The sequence below is a fragment of the Arachis ipaensis genome, chromosome B5 (genome assembly GCF_059453495.1).
Source record: "Arachis ipaensis isolate K30076 ecotype BB chromosome B5, ASM5945349v1, whole genome shotgun sequence".
Taxonomy (NCBI): domain Eukaryota; kingdom Viridiplantae; phylum Streptophyta; class Magnoliopsida; order Fabales; family Fabaceae; genus Arachis; species Arachis ipaensis.
The window spans coordinates 5,672,325-5,690,633 of record NC_142440.1 but is presented as its reverse complement, the minus strand read 5'-3'; the positions used below and the strand labels follow the sequence as shown (position 1 = coordinate 5,690,633).

General features: G+C 33.4%; 3 protein-coding genes and 3 non-coding genes across 8 annotated transcripts; 4 read left to right on the top strand and 2 right to left on the bottom strand.

Moving 5' to 3' along the window:
* Positions 1 to 1,110: 1,110 nt before the first annotated feature.
* LOC107642636 (Phosphoribosyltransferase family protein) lies at positions 1,111 to 4,220 on the top strand. The gene is made up of 8 exons (XM_016346048.3): positions 1,111 to 1,722; positions 1,836 to 2,009; positions 2,120 to 2,368; positions 2,742 to 2,885; positions 2,972 to 3,139; positions 3,243 to 3,312; positions 3,527 to 3,608; positions 3,894 to 4,220. Exons 1-8 carry the CDS (start codon positions 1,567 to 1,569, stop codon positions 4,072 to 4,074), a joined length of 1,224 nt encoding a protein of 407 aa, XP_016201534.1. The 5' UTR covers positions 1,111 to 1,566; the 3' UTR covers positions 4,075 to 4,220.
* Positions 4,221 to 5,367: 1,147 nt separating this feature from the next.
* On the top strand, positions 5,368 to 5,457 carry LOC148563263 (small nucleolar RNA U61). Its single transcript, XR_015885351.1, has one exon. It is a non-coding gene; the product is annotated as a small nucleolar RNA U61 (small nucleolar RNA).
* A 151-nt stretch (positions 5,458 to 5,608) lies between these two features.
* Positions 5,609 to 5,692, top strand: LOC148563262 (small nucleolar RNA snoR14). The gene has a single exon (XR_015885275.1). It is a non-coding gene; the product is annotated as a small nucleolar RNA snoR14 (small nucleolar RNA).
* Positions 5,693 to 5,830: 138 nt separating this feature from the next.
* Positions 5,831 to 5,924, top strand: LOC148563261 (small nucleolar RNA Z101). Its single transcript, XR_015885272.1, has one exon. It is a non-coding gene; the product is annotated as a small nucleolar RNA Z101 (small nucleolar RNA).
* Positions 5,925 to 6,096: 172 nt separating this feature from the next.
* On the bottom strand, positions 6,097 to 7,597 carry LOC107642635 (Peroxidase superfamily protein). 2 transcript variants are annotated; one of them, XM_088488273.1, is made up of 3 exons: positions 7,256 to 7,597; positions 6,884 to 7,120; positions 6,097 to 6,806 (listed from the first exon to the last, which is right to left on the bottom strand). In XM_088488273.1, exons 1-3 carry the CDS (start codon positions 7,475 to 7,477, stop codon positions 6,213 to 6,215), a joined length of 1,053 nt encoding a protein of 350 aa, XP_088344399.1. In that variant the 5' UTR covers positions 7,478 to 7,597; the 3' UTR covers positions 6,097 to 6,212. The 2 variants fall into 2 exon arrangements, with proteins under 2 accessions (XP_088344399.1, XP_016201533.1); XM_016346047.3 differs by having other exon boundaries at positions 6,884 to 7,075; positions 7,256 to 7,594.
* Positions 7,598 to 7,856: 259 nt separating this feature from the next.
* On the bottom strand, positions 7,857 to 11,403 carry LOC107642633 (type I inositol polyphosphate 5-phosphatase 2). Of its 2 annotated transcripts, XM_088488272.1 has the most exons (12): positions 11,318 to 11,403; positions 11,092 to 11,146; positions 10,891 to 11,008; positions 10,715 to 10,807; positions 10,531 to 10,618; positions 10,322 to 10,426; positions 9,418 to 10,243; positions 9,117 to 9,301; positions 8,918 to 9,026; positions 8,635 to 8,783; positions 8,273 to 8,535; positions 7,857 to 8,163 (listed from the first exon to the last, which is right to left on the bottom strand). In XM_088488272.1, exons 2-11 carry the CDS (start codon positions 11,125 to 11,127, stop codon positions 8,316 to 8,318), a joined length of 1,929 nt encoding a protein of 642 aa, XP_088344398.1. In that variant the 5' UTR covers positions 11,128 to 11,146; positions 11,318 to 11,403; the 3' UTR covers positions 7,857 to 8,163; positions 8,273 to 8,315. The 2 variants fall into 2 exon arrangements, with proteins under 2 accessions (XP_088344398.1, XP_020978558.1); XM_021122899.2 differs by lacking the exon at positions 11,318 to 11,403 and having other exon boundaries at positions 11,092 to 11,239.
* Between the last annotated feature and the right edge of the window lie 6,906 nt (positions 11,404 to 18,309).

Here is an 18,309-nt window from a genome sequence, read left to right as displayed (position 1 = left end):
GACACTGAAGGAGATGCACGATTCCATTACTTTATCACATCCAACTACTTCACCTCATTGACCTTCTATCATCTTGAAAATATTCACTGACTAAGCATGCAACAGAACTCCAAAACATTCTAACCACACTCTTCGAATTGCACTTCGCTCCAAGTCTATACACCGTGAAACAATTGTAAAAAGCTAATCATTTTAAAAATGTATGTTTTTTCAACATTCAACACACAATAAAAAATCAGAAGAGTTTTATACGCTCCCAGTTTTCGTACTTAGATGACTTGAGGCAAGTTCTTCACAACCATTTCTTTCAAGGAGTTAAAATCAATAGCATTCGTCGTACCACCTACTAAACTTCTCCATAGCTAATCCAAATGTTCTTTTGACACAACTACTTTCACTTTTTTTGTCCACCCGTTTTTCATATAGATCTTGTTCTTTTTTCTGCTTCCTTAATTCTTTTACATTTATAAGTGAGTTTATTTGGGTCTCTTCTTGTTGTGGCTGACGAATTATAGTATTTTGATCGTCACCCTCTTCTCTGTATTCTCTTCATGTCCTTCCTATCCGACATTTTACTGTATTTTGTTTCTCTCACAAAACAACATTGTCTCTCAACTTTATTCATCATTTTTGTTATAGTCTTCAATGCCCTTTCATTCATTGTATATCGTACGAACGCAAAAATTTATATATTATCACTTTTTTGTTTTCACGATAAATATATGTTATTTATGTGTCCAATTTAATTGAACAGTTGAAACAATTTTCTCTTGAATATATATTCAAGAAGATTATCTACAAAAATAAAGGACTCATTCTCTAAATGTCGATACTCTTTTTGATTTCAAATTCTAGGATCCTTAACCTATTCTTTAGTTCTACCATTTTTTGTGTTTTCTATCTACGCTTTCTATAACAATAATATTGTCTTAATTACTAAATAATTAAGTTATTCGTATAGAATATCATTCGAAAAAAATATTGATTAATATATACTCTTAAAGATCATACATTAATAAAATGTCGATGTTTGTATGGATTTTGATGGTTGTTATATAAGACGTTAAAAGTTAAAACATAGCATTGTTAGCGCTAACATTTGTAGTAATAATTTGCATATTTTGGAAATAAACTGAAAGAAAGAAAGAAAATAAGAACGGTGCATGAACAATAATATGAATGTACCAGACTACCAGTCTAGTTGTCTAGGTGCATGGAATTTTTTCTTCCCCTTGTATTTAAATCAGCATTAACCAAGTTTCCATTTTTCTTATCATCTATTTTTTTTTTCTTCTGCATTTACTAATTACAAACCCTAATTTGGCAAAGAGCATAAACACCTTTGAAAAAAGAAATTGAAAGCTGGCAAGATAAAGACGAGCGCCACTTTGAAACGACGTCGTAGAAGATCCGTGCATGAACCGCACGCGAATACCGAATCCGGTGCTAAAGAACATAGACACCACCTTGAACACACTTGCACCGATAAACAACGCTTAGTTCCAAATTCAAAAGGAACTTCCTCTTTCTTCCCACTCACAAGCATAAACCCTTAATCGGCGGCAAATGGCGCACACTCTCCTTCAACCTCCACCGTTGTCGTCGTCTTCTTCTTCTTCGGCCATGTCTTCCTCTTCCTCTCTCTTCCCTCGTGCCTTCGCTCTTCAATCTCTATCCTTTGATCATTCCCGCACTCCAACCTTCTCTCCCTTTACCTCCCTGGTAATTGCATTTACAATTAATAGTTTTAATTTTCTCATTTGTTCTTCCCACACACTCTCATTTCCCAGTTTACATTCTTTTAATTTAAAAAAAATGGTCCTTTGTTGTGTTAGAAATGTGATATGGTCCAACCCCTAAACTGTGTCAAAGGCGAACCGGTAATTCCAGTTCTCAATGAACCCTCGCTTCCCAAGTTCCTTGAATTACCAAAGACTGGGAGAACAGTCAATAGGAACGGTAACAAGTTGAAGCTTTTCTCTGGCTCCGCCAATCCTGCACTTTCTCAGGTTAATTCCATTAACAAAATAAAAGTTTCTAGTTTGTTACTTAGCGTGAGTTATCTCTGAATTGGATAGTGTTGTTGTTTTTACTAATTTGCTATTTCCTTTCATTCTAGGAAATTGCTTGGTATATGGGCCAGCAGCTTGGAAAGATTGCTATAAAGCGATTTGCTGATGGCGAAATCTATATCCAGTTGCAAGAGAGTGTTAGAGGTTGTGATGTTTACCTTATTCAACCAACTTGCCCTCCTGCAAATGAGAATCTAATGGAGCTGCAAATAATGATTGATGCATGTCGTAGAGCTTCTGCCAAGAATATCACTGCTGTCATTCCTTACTTTGGATATGCCAGGGCTGACAGAAAGGCAAGTATTCCATACCTTGAAGCTTATTCTCTTTGGAAGGAATTCATCTGTGTGGTTTGTGAGGTAGTGAAGCAGCTAGTCAATTGATTGCTCATTTTTCTTCTGTGCACATTGCAATGGAGAAATTATTTGTTTTCTCTTGAGTTTAAACCATCATTGAATCAGATGTTTGTGTTTTTGTGTCTTATAAGATAGTGTTAAGCTGTCGTTGAATATGATGTTTGTGTTTGTATGTTTATAGGATAGTGGCTCGTTAATATAATTTTTTTGTGTGGCAATATTATTGAAGAAGATTTTCAATCATGGTTTGTTTGATTGATGAAGCAGTTGAAACTAACCAATGATTGGATTTTCTTGCTCTTCCCCATCTCAGACTCAAGGGCGTGAATCCATTGCAGCTAAACTTGTTGCAAATCTTATTACGAAAGCCGGTGCAGATCGTGTTCTTGCTTGTGACCTTCATTCGGGGCAATCCATGGGTTACTTTGATATTCCTGTGGATCATGTACATTGTCAAGTAAGATAGATTTAAATGGCAGTGGTTAATTTTGACATTTGTTGACAGCTAGATGTTTTTTAACGGTGCCCTTCTATGCCCACTAGCCTGTCGTCCTTGATTATCTTGCCAGCAAGAGAATAAGTTCAAAAGACTTGGTGGTTGTTTCACCTGATGTTGGTGGCGTTGCAAGGGCACGAGCTTTTGCAAAGAAGTTATCTGATGCACCTTTGGCAATTGTCGACAAAAGGCGTCAGGGACATAATATAGCTGAGGTGATTGCTAGAACTAAATATGTGCATTATCAAGGTCATACTAAATTCCTTTTGGAAATGGCAGTTATTTTTTTGTTTCTTATGTTTGAGCTTTACTCTGCAGGTGATGAATCTGATTGGTGATGTAAAAGGAAAAGTTGCAGTTATGGTGGATGATATGATTGACACAGCTGGTATGGGATTAACTTTCACTTCCAATTTCAACATTTGAATAGGCAGCAGACTATTGGTCCTGAACTTTTATTTGCTGGTTGTTTTTTCTTTTGGGAATGGCAAAGGGATGTGTAATGCTGCCAAAATGAGTTTTCACTAAATTGCATAAAAAAAACATTTCTGTCAATTTGTTGGGGTTATACTAGTTTGAGTTCTAATTGTACTGCATTTCAGGGACCATTGCCAAAGGTGCTGCTCTGTTACATGAAGAGGGAGCCAAAGAAGTCTATGCATGCTGCACTCATGCTGTTTTCAGGTATTAAGTTGCTTGTGTCATAGATATTAGGAACTATCAAAAGTTTTGTAGAGTTGGTGTCTAACTGTGCAGTGTTATACCCTAATTGAATCATTAGTGCATCAATTTACACTAGTTGTGATATTTTACTCGGTAGAGCCTAGAGATGCCTCTTTTACTGTAGAAAGTTGGAAACCTCACAGCATAATTAAGTGTTATCACTTTGATTAAGTTGCATCTGAATTCTGAAGGAATATTATGTTTATGTTTATTGCTTGTTTTGTTTTATTGAAAAAATTATTACAGCCCTCCTGCAATTGAGAGGTTATCTGGTGGCTTATTTCAAGAAGTGATCATCACAAACACCATTCCAGTTGCAGACAAGAACTATTTCCCGCAGTTAACTATTCTTTCCGTAGCAAACCTGTTGGGTGAAACAATTTGGCGTATTCATGATGATAGTTCTGTCAGTAGCATTTTTCTATGATGAGTTCAGATTATTTATCATAGATGATAGATAGATAGGTAAATTAAATCAATACCTGTCTGGGACCCAAGATTTTCTTATTTTGTATCAATTTTACTGGGTTATCACTCAGTAGTTTTATATATATATCCTTTTGGAATGTTCAACTTCATGCGTTGTGATTAATCTGCAATGACATATGGGCCTAACTAGAAACTAGTTAATATCATAATTTAAGGTTTTTCTAATAATTTTACTGGAAGTCAACAATGTTCTTCACAAACCCATACAACACGTTAGGCCTAAATTAACAATGATTTCTGTTGGGCGAAAAAAAGGGAATCCTTATTTGTATGGTTGCAACTTGATATATAAGGTGGAGAAAAACTTTGCATCCAAACTATATAGTAAAAGGGTTTGATACCTGATAGTAAATAAAAATTAACTAGAACTTTGATTAAATTCCAAGCAGCGAAATGATGGATCAAAGTCTAAACTTAAGAAGATTAATAGTTTTTAAACATGGGGACAGATAATGTCATATATCAACTTAAGATTTGAGATCAATTAGACAATTACTAATGCTAATTCGTTTCCAAAAAAAAATTCCAAAAAAAAGTAAAATGTAAAATGTGTAATACTCTCTGTGAAATTTTTTTTATATCTTTATATGTTAAATTAAATATTCAAACTTTTATATGTGAAACTGATTAAATTTTTATCCTTTTAAATATGAGTTTAATTTTGATGCACTAATAGTGTAAAACGTTGTATACTGTCGTGCAATCATATTTGTTTTTTTAGATGACCATTAATATAAAAGGTATATATTTTTACCGATGTGACGTTATGTAATTAGATACACGTGTAACACTACTTTATACTAATAATGCATTAAAATTAAATTCTTTAGATATTCCATTATAAAAAATTAATTAATTAGAATAAAAAATTATTTGATAAATTTAAATAATTTATATAAAATGTAATAAATGTATATAGTCTACTATATATTAAGAAGTGTAACATTTTCTTAATTTAATACGCAGGGTAGAGAATATAGCGAAGATTAAAATGCAAAATATTCAAATTATGTATAACAATATTGTGGTGATTAGAATGGAATGGGCCTCAAAAGCAAGTCCGGCTCAATCCAAATCAGCTGAAAACCCTAAAACCCTAATCGGTATTCTATAAATTCAGAAGGTTCCTCCATGTACTTCGATAAGGCATAGCAGGTAAAGTTTCATGGATGAACTTTTCTCTTGCGAACACACCTGAAGTCATTAGAAGGATGAAATTGGTTGAGACTTGATGCAGTGATGAACAAATAACTGTGCCAGAGGCGAGTTTCTTTCTTGAGCTCGTCGTTGATGGCGCAATCCTCTAAGAAGTTCTGAGCTCTCAGCTTCATCGATTACATATCTCCCCTCCTTTTCTGTTACGTTTATTCAAAAATCTATTCGTATTTTGGATGTGTGAATTAATTTTGGATTTCGAATTACTGATTGAAATTAGGGATAGGGTTTTTGGATGAATGAGAGGAGAAAAAAGTGCGATGTGACGAAAGAAATTCATTGTCTGTCAATCCGCTGATACTTGCGTGATGTACACATGAATCTCGACAGGCTCTGATCGCTACTTTTCCTTCCTCTTCGTCGTCATCTAACACCTCTTTTTCTTTTTCTTCTTTCTTTCTTCAGATTTTAAATTTTTATGCTCTATAATTTTGAAAACGAAACGATTTTTTCCGTTATTTGCAAGCAAGGGAAGTAACGTTGGGCATGTGATGAAACTTATTTTGACAAATGGGTAATTTGCGTCTGAATTCTTTCATTGATGCTATACACCTTGGAGAACTGATGCCCTTACCCTTCCCTTGTCTCTGTTTAGATCTAAAAATTATTAATCCTGTTTCGCCAATACCTAAATCAGCAACTAATATAAAATATATATTTAATTAATTTTAATTATTGAATAATGTTGAAAAGTTATAGTCGTGTTTCCAAGTTTTTAATTTACCAACAAAAGAAAGCTACACCATTTGATCCCCAATTCCTTCAACTCGCTATAATAAAATTGAAAGAAAACATTATTGAGGATTTTACATGACGAAAGAAAAACAAAACTTATATAAAATAGAAATTCATAAAGTCAAACTAAGCATTGACGAACCTACAATTTTGCCTAATTTGTCCTTCATTTCCAGTAAGTACATTAATATTCCCCATCTTGATCATGGATTTAGCAAACGACTTAAAGAAAAGGTCTTCATTGGAGGCATAAGCCCAAACCTGCTCCGTTATTTTGCCATCGTAATCTTGACTAATCAACACGTTATCAGAGCCTAACAAGCCATTCCCTTGAAGAATATTAATGAAGTAATGGTTGTCAAACCTGTTTGGGGTCTCATAATCCAACGGTGCAAATTTGTTGTCCCTTCCAGTAATGGGGCACACGGACTGTAGGATCCTTCGGAAGCTTGTGTAACGGTTATAGTGATCATAGCCATAGTGATATTCCTGCTTCGGTTCATAGATTCTTTGCCTGAAGCTCACACATCTTGCTCTTCCAATGGTGTGGCTACCTGATAGAGCTACCAAGTCTCCTATGTCGAGTTCCTGCTGCGCAAAGTTGTTGATGAGAGCTTCCAAGGAAGAATTTGGAGCTGGGATCAACAAGTTTGCGCCGCTGAAACTCGATTCTAGAGAGTCTTTCCTCCCAAGCAACACTTCCCATCTCGGTCCTCCTCTCTAATAGTAGTAGATGTGATAATTAGACGATTATGTAAAATATTTTATATTGTTCGTGTATTAAAATTATGATGTACCAGTTGAACTGCGTCACGAGCTGCAAGTGCAAGTATATCAGCACAAGAAACTGTTAGGGGACATTCCTCTTCAAGCAAGAACTTGATCTTGTCTATGATCTCAAATCCACGCAGTGAATCCTTGTTTGGTCCTGCTTCTTTTTCGCTTGCCATCCCTTCAACGCTGTCCAAAAGCACCGATGCGTCGCACCCCTGCAGATGCATCCACATGGTGCTAGGAATCAAAGAAAAGAAATGCTAGGTGACGATTAGAATATATTGTTTTTGATCATTACTTAGTCATCAAGTCAATTCTCATCTCGTACTTTTAAACATTAATAGTTAATTGAGTCAAAGAATAATGTATAGAGATGGTTTAGTTTAATTGATTACCATCACAAAACAATCATGAAAGTGTAGTCGCAGTAATGATGCTGCTAAACGAGGATCTTTCAACACTGCTACTTCAACATTGTGTCTCACTATCTCTTCAGCCAAGGGACACTTGTCTTTGTAGTACTCATGAACAAGAACATCATCGTCATCGCTCCGAGTCAGACTTGGTTTGTTGAGCAGAACAGTTATTAAGATCAATAAGAGTTTCATATGCTCCATTGATGAAAAATGTACTGATCCTGTTTCTTCCCAATGTGTTGATTGATACTTAAGTAGCTAGCAACCGCTCTGATAAAGATGTTTTCTTGTACCGTTTGATTTCAATTTGTTTCTGCATTGTCAAACCAAACTTGCACTGCAGAATTTTTTCAGGTGCTTTCGGTTTAACCAAGAGTTGATGCAACTACCATCACCTAATTGCATTTTCTTAACTTCTGTTTTGGAGATTGTTTCTTTCTTTTTGGAACTGCCTTTGGTGAAGTGCATATAAAGACAATGGATTTCCCTACTATTATAATCAAAATTTAATCTTTCTTTTGAATATAATCATGCTTCTAATTTCCTAAGCAATGTGGTGTCAAATAATTTCCAACAGTCAGTCAGGAACCAAGTCCATTGTATAAATCAATATTCGGCTTACATAGAATGTATCTACTAGTGTGTTTCAAAAAGGGAAAAAAAAGACCAAAACTTTATTTATTGTCTAAGAACAAATAAATGGAATGATTGTTTACCAAAGATGGAAAAAGAACCCCTATTTATATATCAGCCTATTACTATGTACATATTCTTTTTAGTGTAATAATTATATGGCTATGCCTATTGGCTTCCATGTAACTCAGATTTGCCATAATGCTCCTTATAAATTTGCCACATGACTTCAAAGACAGAAGAGATCTCACACCCTGTGGGAGAAGCAAGAAATCATGTTATCTCCAATCCATGCAAGTTAAATATGATAATTGTATAGATAACATTTATTTAAAGATGATATAAAAAAATAATTTCCCCTACCAAGTATATTGATTGCTCCGGTTCTTGAATGAATGCCTCATATCTAATAATATGATTCTATCTCACCATCTTCATCAAGAAAGATCTCAGGGTGTATTGCTGCACTATTGACATTTAAAACTCTCTTAAGTTTTCGGTGGTCAAATACTTCAACTTCAACCAAGAATATTGAACTAACAGGTCTATGATCTGAGAGCTTAATTTCTGCACGTTCATATTGAAGTTGCTTTATACCTTTCCCTAGCCACAATATACGGTCACACCTGCATAACCATACTCAGAATCAAACTCTGCATAACCATGCATATACCTTGATCCAAACAAAGATTTGGGCTTGTTTGTTTGTAGAATGTTGCACTTACCATGCTGGAGATCTCTTCTTTTCACCTTCTTTTGTGTTCTCACCAACATATCTATCAGAGTTAAATTCATACTTGTAAGTTGGTGGAAAGTTTATCAATCCCTCTCTCCATCCACTAAATACATGCCCCTCTCGCAATTCTTTGCTTAGCTGCAATACAAATTAAGTGGAAAAATTTAGAAATTATCTAAGATAAACCAAATTTGCATCCATTTAAATTAGTAGTATATAAACAAACAAGTAAAGTTGAAAGATTTGATGATGACAAAAGATAGCACTCTTACTTGATCATTATTCTTAAGTTGATCCCACTTCTTTAGAGCCACCAACTTTCGAACCTCGGTATCCAACATGTCAATACGATAATTCAAATCCCCAAACCAGAAAATCTGACTGTTACAGCAGGAAACAAGTCATCAATGACAATGAACACATAATCTTAAAGAACAATCTGCATAAAGCTTGAGGTTAATAAAGGCTTACTCATGAGATGGGATTGTTTGTGGTTGATCTGTATCAAAGACAGAAGATGATGAAAAGCAAGTTCTTCTTAGGATTTCGTGAACATCGGAGTTTCGCCTAGCTCCATCCTTTTGGCCGGAAGTAAGGTGGGAGCAAACGAAGCACAGGCGTGACTGATAGAGAGACATACTAACTGAAACAGAACCCTGCATCAGTGAGAATTGTGTTGGTCATAACTTCTATGACTAAGTTCACTCAATTTAGTCCAAAAAGACTAATGATGATGATCACATAATGCATGATATTATCAATGATTGCTTACCTTGTTTCCCATGTAGCCCATGAGACCAACACCAACAGGAGAAACTTTCAAATTGTTAATGTGTCTTCTCAACTTCCTCTGCACCCAAACAGAGACATAGATCCCTACCATTTGCTTGCTGACGATCCGAACATACCTCGGCCGCGAATTCAAGGCACTTAATCCATCTTCATTGTCATGAACATGGCTTTCGGGTAACTCAACAAAAGCATCATCTTCCTCAGCTGTTAACAGGTCAGTGACTTCATCTAAGGACTCAACTATTTCAGGTATCACTTTCTGCTCTTTCCACAACAATCCCAAGTTTCCAGAACTATGGTGCGAGCGCTTCAATCCAGCACCATATATCAAAGAACTTTCATTCCTGTTAAATCCAATTCTTGCTGAGCTACTTAGTACTCTCCTCAACTTTGCATCTGAATCAACAATTTGTGGGATTGCATCTAGTGGTCTTTCAGGCCAATCTATTATCTTCTGAAGATCAAGGCCATAGATTTTTCTCAACTCCAAACTCTTGCTTATCCCAATTATATCTTTAGCTTCATTCTGCTGATGCAGATCATAATTGTCAGCTACAGTTCCCACATACTCCTCATTCATCACCATATCTATTGCATTACCATCTATATTCTCTGCTAGAAGAATATCATCAGCAGAAGTAGTTCTTAGCACCGGCGAAGGAGGCGCGCTGTAACTTTTGTGTATTCCATCAGGCTCACAAGACTTGTTTAGTGTTCCTCTAATGATTGCTTCCCATTTTCTGATTGGTGCATTGTCCTCTGCTCCTAGTACATTTCCAGCATTCAATGGAACTACCTCTTGAAACCTGTGGTAGCAGAGATATAATCAACTATCATTCAATAAAAGACAGTTCTTTGATTTGGAATCTTGAGAAAGTGGTTACCCCAGAATGTAAATATCTGCTGGTTCTTGAGTAGAAAGCCATTCATCAATCCCAAGATCTTCACTTGGAGTTCTTCCAGCAACATTCCAAGTTCCAATTGTTACCCTGCAAAAAAAAAAAAAAAAATGAACCATGTTCAAGATGCATATTTCATTGATTACTGAACTTGAATGTTGATTATGCAATGCATGATTATAATCACCACATACCTCACTTCCTTAGAATTTATGTACTGAGCACGAAGTGTTTCTGATTTCCCTCTTCTGTGTCTTGTCTTGTTTCCCTTGCAAGCTGCATCTGAATCACAAATATCAAATCAAAGATTATGATTAATTTCCATGCAAACCATGCCAAGATGCTATAAATTTTTGTAACCAGCAAGAGAATTATTGCCTGATGATAATTGACTTTGGAATATGCATTGGTTCCCTTGAGTTCTAGGTGGATTATCTTGGAGCATTCGAGTTCTTGAATCCTTAACAGAACCTGAAACAAGAAGAGGAAACAATCAAAGATAAAAAAAAAATAGAAACAAAAAGCAATGAATACAATAATGTCCAAATGCATACCATCATCTTCACTCTCAGTTTCTGTTTCAGTTTCAGCATCAACTTCATCTTCACTAAAATCATTGGCCTTAGGCTTAATATTCAGCCACTTTTTCATCACAATGGAAGGCCAAAAGGCCTGCTACAACAAAATAGAAAAACCATGAAATCTAATCACATAATTAAGTGTCAAAGAATCATGTTAATTATCAATTTAATTACCTCTGAACGTTTTCCTCTCTTTGCCTTCATATGCATCTTCTCAGGTCAAAGACTACTACAACAACACAACAACACAAGCTTCTTAAATTAAATATATAGAAATAGAATCAATCACTGACATTCATTTGGTGCTATATGAATTGACATGTAACATATATATATATATATTTTTAAATATTAGAGGCACTATATCTGACATTGGATTAATGAGAAGGAAGATTCGTACAAGGAGCAATGTTAGAAAATGACAGAAAATGTTAAATGTGTGTGTGAACATAAACATTACAATTACATCCACAATCACAACTTGCAAAAGCATAAATAATAACACTGCTGGTCCTCACAGCAAAACTCTCACCACGTCTCAATTTTCATATAATTAAAAAAACAACCACTATACTTATTCAATTCGAATTCCAAGACATAGAAAGAAACCATGTCACTTTCAGATGAAGACTTGTATGTTAATTAATTAATTTCTCATAATAATAATAATAATAATGATAAGCCCCAACAAACACAAGAATGCTGAAAATATTAATGTTGATGACTAATATTTGCTTAGAATTTTGTCATAATCAATTAAGCAGGTAACTAGTTAACAATAATGCAAATAAAAATATCAGATAGAAACAAGTACAAATTTACCAAGTGCCAGAAAAGTTAAAAGGGTGTAGCAAAAAAACATAAATACATACACATACATATATATATTTATATATATAATCACCGTCAAGATTTGCAAAAAAGACCCCACAAAATGGTAATATGTCTGTAACAAAGCAATGACCTTATGATTAAATTAAGCACTAGTTGACACTTTGACACTTACATTACATAAATTCTATATATATAAAATAAGAATAAGAAAATGGTTGGTTCAAATGGACAAGTAGAAACTACACTATACTAAGGAATGCATGATTTAATAGACAGCTGTAGACCCATTGGTTTCTCAATAGATCTTGTATTCTGTCTCCTATCTTTTTTCTGGCCCTTCTTTTTTCTCTCTTCACAAACCTAAATCTATATATAAATTATAATATAATGAATAAATTAAAAAGGGTAAGACATTGACACAAAAATTGAAATATTATGAGGGATGGCAAATATGTAGGGCCATTGCTGAGCACACTACTGGTGAATGAAGATAAGAATTCTGTCATTCTGTGATTTTTTCAACCCGGTCAAATGAACAGAACTGGTCTAAAATTTAATTACTATTATCCATTTTTATATATTATGACGGTTCATTTTATGGTACCATCAGAATCTAGACAAGAAACAAAAAATATTAATTCTATCTCTCTCACCCTTCTGTTTGAACTTTGAATGTTTGAATAAGATTACAAAAAATTTAATTTTAATTGACTGATAAAATTATTATATATATATATATATTTAATTACATAACATTATATTAATAAAAAAATTATTTTTTATATTTATTATATAAATAATTATTCAAAAAATAAGGTAAAAATTCAGGTGCAGTCGATTTTACGTTAAGTTGATATCTGAGAGTCGTTAGATAAAAAATTCAATCAAATCAGTCAAATTATCTAACGGCTCTCAATATCAACTTCACGTGAAGTCAACTTCACTTGAATTTTTATCAAAAAATAATTATAATTATAATTATATATCTGTATAAAATATTTTATATTATCAATAAATTAAAATTAAAATTAAATTAAATAAGAGTAGACTATACAGAAACACCTAAATTACTATTTTTGATGTGTTTATCTTTTCTCAAAGTGGATTAAGCCAGCAAAAGGAAGCTACCTTCTTGTTTGTGAAAGTTGTAATAATGGCATGTGGACCATTGGGACTTGGTGAGGGACACCCTATCTTATCAGTGACCTATGTTAGCCTTCATAGCCATAAAATATGAGTTAAGACAAATTTCATCAATTTTTTTTTTATTTGGTAATTTATAATATATTATTATTATTAAGTATGCATGTGACTAATTCATTTTGATCTGATTAAAATTCTCTAAAAAAATATAAAGATCTCTCAACAAAGAACTTTCATGTTTCTCAAAAATCTTTTATGTTACTTAGTATTGAAGGTAGCGTTTGTTTGCAGAGACTAGAACTGAGACTGAGAGACAGAGACTCAGTATTATGTTTGTTGAGCTAGAGACTGGAACTTAAATTTCTGTCTCCGTCTTTAAAATTTCAGTATTTCAGTACCTCCAAAAAGTAGGGACACTAGAGACAGAAAAATTTAAAGACGGGGACAGAAATTTTATTTATAATTTGTACCTAAATTACCCCATCCAAATTTTATAATTTCAAAATTACCCTTAATGTAAATCTAGGGCTTCTTCATCAACCATCGTGAGTTATCTTCTCATTCTTCTTCACTACAGCCACTGCACGCTCAAGCATTCTTCTTCAAGAACAGCCACTGCGTCGCCGCTGGCCTCGCCACCGCTAGGTAAGTAATTTGCCGCTTGCGAGCTCATCTTCCTATCCCCCATCTTCTCATCTCCTCTTTTTCTCCTTCACAGGAAAATCGAAGAGCGAAGTTGCTACCTCTCCCCGATTGCTGTCCACCTCAACCATCAACTCCTCCTCCGAACTGCGCTGACCAGGTTAGTTTTATACAACATTTCATCTTTTCTGTCGTGCCGTAATCTTTAATTTGGATTTGTTCGTGACCTAGCATTGGGATTTTTCTCTTCTTGTGATAATCAATTTGATCTGTGGATTTAACCATTATTTTTGTAATGTTTAAATTAAATTTGTTTGTATTTGAAAGGTGTATTTGTACTCAGAACCTCTTTGCTTGATTTGTAATTATTTTTGTTAATGGTGTGTAGTAGCAGCATTGAAGTTAAAGAAGTTCTTTGCCTGGTGTGAATTTGTTCGTGACCTAACATAACCCATTTATTTCAGCTTTATAATTAATGAGTTTATGATGTTTACTTCCTTTTAAATGCCACTAATTGGATGATTACTCAATTTATTAGCCTAACAACATCTATTTGTTGATTTCATTCTGGAATATACTTTTTTTCCCAATTTTTCATGTCTGGGACTACTATTGTTCCATGTCTGCACAGAGCTCTCATTAGCCTAACTCAATTGGACCTTATATTGTATGATTGAATATGTAGCACAAACTTGCAAGCAAATTGTTATTAGTTACCTTGGTTTATTGTATTACACTGCACTTGTAAAAATTTTCATGGATAAAGCTGATTCGGTTCTAGACCTTATTAAGGTTTCTCATAGTTTGAGAATCATAGTCTGATAAAGCAATTACTGCTATTTTATGTAAAAATGGTCTAACTAAATTTATTTATATATATTTTTATAAAACATAAGTTGTACTTGATAGAGTGCTTAATCAGATTTAAAGAAGAGGGGAAATCAGTATAACTGAGTGTGATTCATTTCCTAGACATAAGATTTGCAGTGTTTATTTTGAATGTGTAACTCTAGATACAGTCACCTAAAAATAGGAAAACGTTCTTTTACAACAAGCTTGTTTTAAAATCTTTAAAATCTTTTAATATTCATATCATGTGTCTCAATTATTACAGGATCACAACACCAAGAACAAGCCTTTTCAATTCTTTATGGAAGAAAAAAACTTATTTCTCATTAACTCTTTAAATATTGGTTTAAGATGAGAATATCATCATCTCTGTTATTCAAGAAGAAGTAATGGTAACATAAGATAAATAATTTATTTACATAGAATGATAGTTTCTTGTTAACCTTATTACATAAAAATTTATCCACTTTCAAAACATCAACAAATGCAGCACATGAGACAATATGTCACACTCGTTCTGAGTTGGTGTCTCTTTGCAAACTGTGCCACTCACTCTCACTCTCAGCCACATTGCAAGCCCCCCCCCCCCTCTTTTTTCTCATTGCACTATTAGACCCATTTTTTCTTCTTTCTTCTTGTGTTCTAACTTCTAATGCCACACATAGTCGCACCATTCTGCCTTAGCAATTTTTCTATTTCTTTCTCCCGTTATGTTGCCGCTGCCATACAAACCACTTGTGGCTCTTCTTCTTGTGAAAGTCATTGTTAACCAGACTATACCTTAAACAGTCAGCAAAAATCATTTAGCATGTTAACAACAAATAGTAACACAACACAAGAATGGATCAACTAATCGAAATAAAATGCACCAACGAATCTAATCAAAACAATTTTTCCAATTCAATATATCTTATTGCAATTTGCAAGAACGGGAAAGACCACTTCTGCCTACATCCACCCTTCAATTACTCCTAGAACCGCTAACGGAGAACAGAAAGCCCAAATGGTAAATTAATACAAAAACATAAAAGCTAAAATATTAAGAAGCACAAAAAATGCAACAAAACCAACAAAGAATTACAAGCCTAATTAACAAATAATGCTAAAGTCCATGCTTTTATAATGTACATAATGTCAGTACTAGTAGCAACTTTTCAAACCATGCTTGTTAATAAACAATAAAACAACACGTGTGTTTAATAGAACCAATTATTTGATAGTAAATAGCTATCAGGAACAGTTTTGAGGATGAAGAGGAAGGAAATATGATCAAGACTGAATGCTTGTCAATTCATTTAATGAAAAATAGTGTTTGTTACAATAAGAACAGTACATAGACTTTGTGAATTGTACTAATGCTCTGTGGATAAATAAACTGTGCCTCCAAAACAAAGGAGAAACACACTAGGTGGTAACCATTAACATAAAAACACTAGTGTATTAGAATCTGCAACTCTTGACAGCAAAAATTCAATAAACAATTGTGAAAATCAGATTGAGAAGTCAAAAAGGAAATAACAAACTTCACTAACTACTAATTCAGGCAAAATACAATTAATAAACAAACTAACTAATGTCTAATCTTTTGTATTTAAAATCAAATATTGGTGCCTCTAGCTTTTCCAATAAATTTCCATACAACAGTGAGTACTAATTTTGATAACAAAAAAGGGTCACAACAGGAACATAATTATGATAAATAGCTCTCATATCATCTTTTTTTATTTTCTATACAGTAATCGTCAAAAATAAATTTTAAAAAATAACAATCACATATTTACAAATCGGCAATTAACAAGCACAAGTAAGCTGAAAAAAATTTATGCTACACAAACAATGGAATCAGCAATCAGCAATCACACATTCCCAAATCTTTAAAAAGGATGACACAGAATTCATAAATCTGCAAATGAGGGCAAATAGGAACTCGGATATAACAACTTCAGAAATCTTCAACATTTGAAGCACAAATCATCAATTTTAAGCAAATCAGGGCAAATGTCAATTCATCCAACAAGGGATTTAAACGTTCTCATCAACATGCCGACAAATCAGAAGGTGAGGGTTTCACAAATCAGAAAATGGGGAATCAAAAATCCCTCCTGAACTTCACAGAATTAACAAGCAAATAACTTAAATTCAAAGAACATACCAGCTCCGTTGACAGAGAAACACTGGAGACTAGACGCAGAGCTCCGAGACAGTGGTGACGCAGACCCACCGGCGTGGATACACCAGCAGCGTCACAATCCGAGGGTTGCAACTGGGGCCACGAAGATGAACCAAGGAGAACTAGAGAGGCGCCACCGTGGTTTCCACCATTGGAGGTGCTACCTGCAGCGGGTCAGGCTCCAGGAATTCACGGCAGAGGAGAGGAGAAACGGTAGAGAAGAGGAAAAAAGGGGTTAGGGTTGGATGCTGATGAAAATGAAATTGTGTTTGGGGTTAGGGTTCTTAATTTAAATTAAGGGCATTTTAGTAATTTTAAATATTTCGTCTCCAATTTTTATTTCGTACCAAACAGGATACTGAGACATAAATTAGTCTTGTACACTTTCACACCAAACACAATACTAATACTTATTTCTGTCTCTGTCTCTTGGTCTCTGTCTCTCTGTCTCTGTCTTTTAGTCTCTGTCTCGCAAACAAACGCTACCGAAGTGACTTAGTTGGATATAATAATCTTGATTTAGCCATAGCCAGCCTTAATTACTTGGTTTTATTTATCTTTATGACGGATCTCAAGGAACACGATTCTGTGAAACTTTTTCCCATTAAAAGAAAATCTAAACCAAGAGATTAGTTGTATGTAATTATGTATATAAATGAAGCAAGAATAATATTATTTCAATTGAACAAGGGCTTATTTGTTATTTCATGCAATGTCGTCTATGTGATAAAGTACGAATGTACTACTTTAATTTGTATCACAAAATTCAGGTTTGATGTATATTATTATACAATCTTTTTAGGGCAATTCACCTAAATAAATTGTTTCACCTTTTAAAATTACGTAAATGCATTGTTTTCAAAACGAGGACGTAAATATATTATTTCATATATCTATGGAAACTGCTACTGGCAGTAGCAGTTTACATAAATATAGAATCCGCTGCTGTCAGTCGCGAATTACGTTTTGAGTTGTGACAGTATGGAAATCGTTGTTGCCTGTCACGTGTGTAAACCTAAATTATTTTATTATTTATAAATTTTAAAAGAGATGAGAATAAAAAAAATTAGTCTTGATTTATATAATTTAATATTTTGAGTATTGTATTTTTTTTATTTATAATTTGGTATCACTTTTAATAATAAATACAAATAAAAAATTTATTACATGCATATTTATATTTTTTAAATTATATTGTGAAATGATAAATTAAATTTTTTATTTATGATATTATTTAAATAGTATATACCATTAATTATTTGTTTTGTAATTATTTTTTTAGATAAAAATTAGTTTTACTATTTGTTTTCATACTCATGTCTTTAGCGATTTACACACGTGTCCCAACCATAATCATACTACCATAATTCAACGTAATCCGCAGACAGCAACAGATTCTGTGTTTATGTAAACCGCTAGTAACAATTTCTATAGATATATAAAATAATGTATTTGTGTCTTCGTTTTGAAAATAATACATTTGCATAATTTTAAAAATAAAATAATTTATTTAGATGAATTGCCCATCTTCTTAGATGTACATCAAAAACATCAATCAAAATTAATCATTAGTGTAACATAATAAGTATTGAATATAAAATATATATTAAAAATAAATTAAATTAGACGTATAATTATATAAAAATACATAATAAATCATTTTAATGACTTTTTTATAGACATCAAAGCATAAAATTAAAAAAAATTAAACAAAAATTATTTAAAAAAAAAACAATCCCAATAAAGTCCGTATA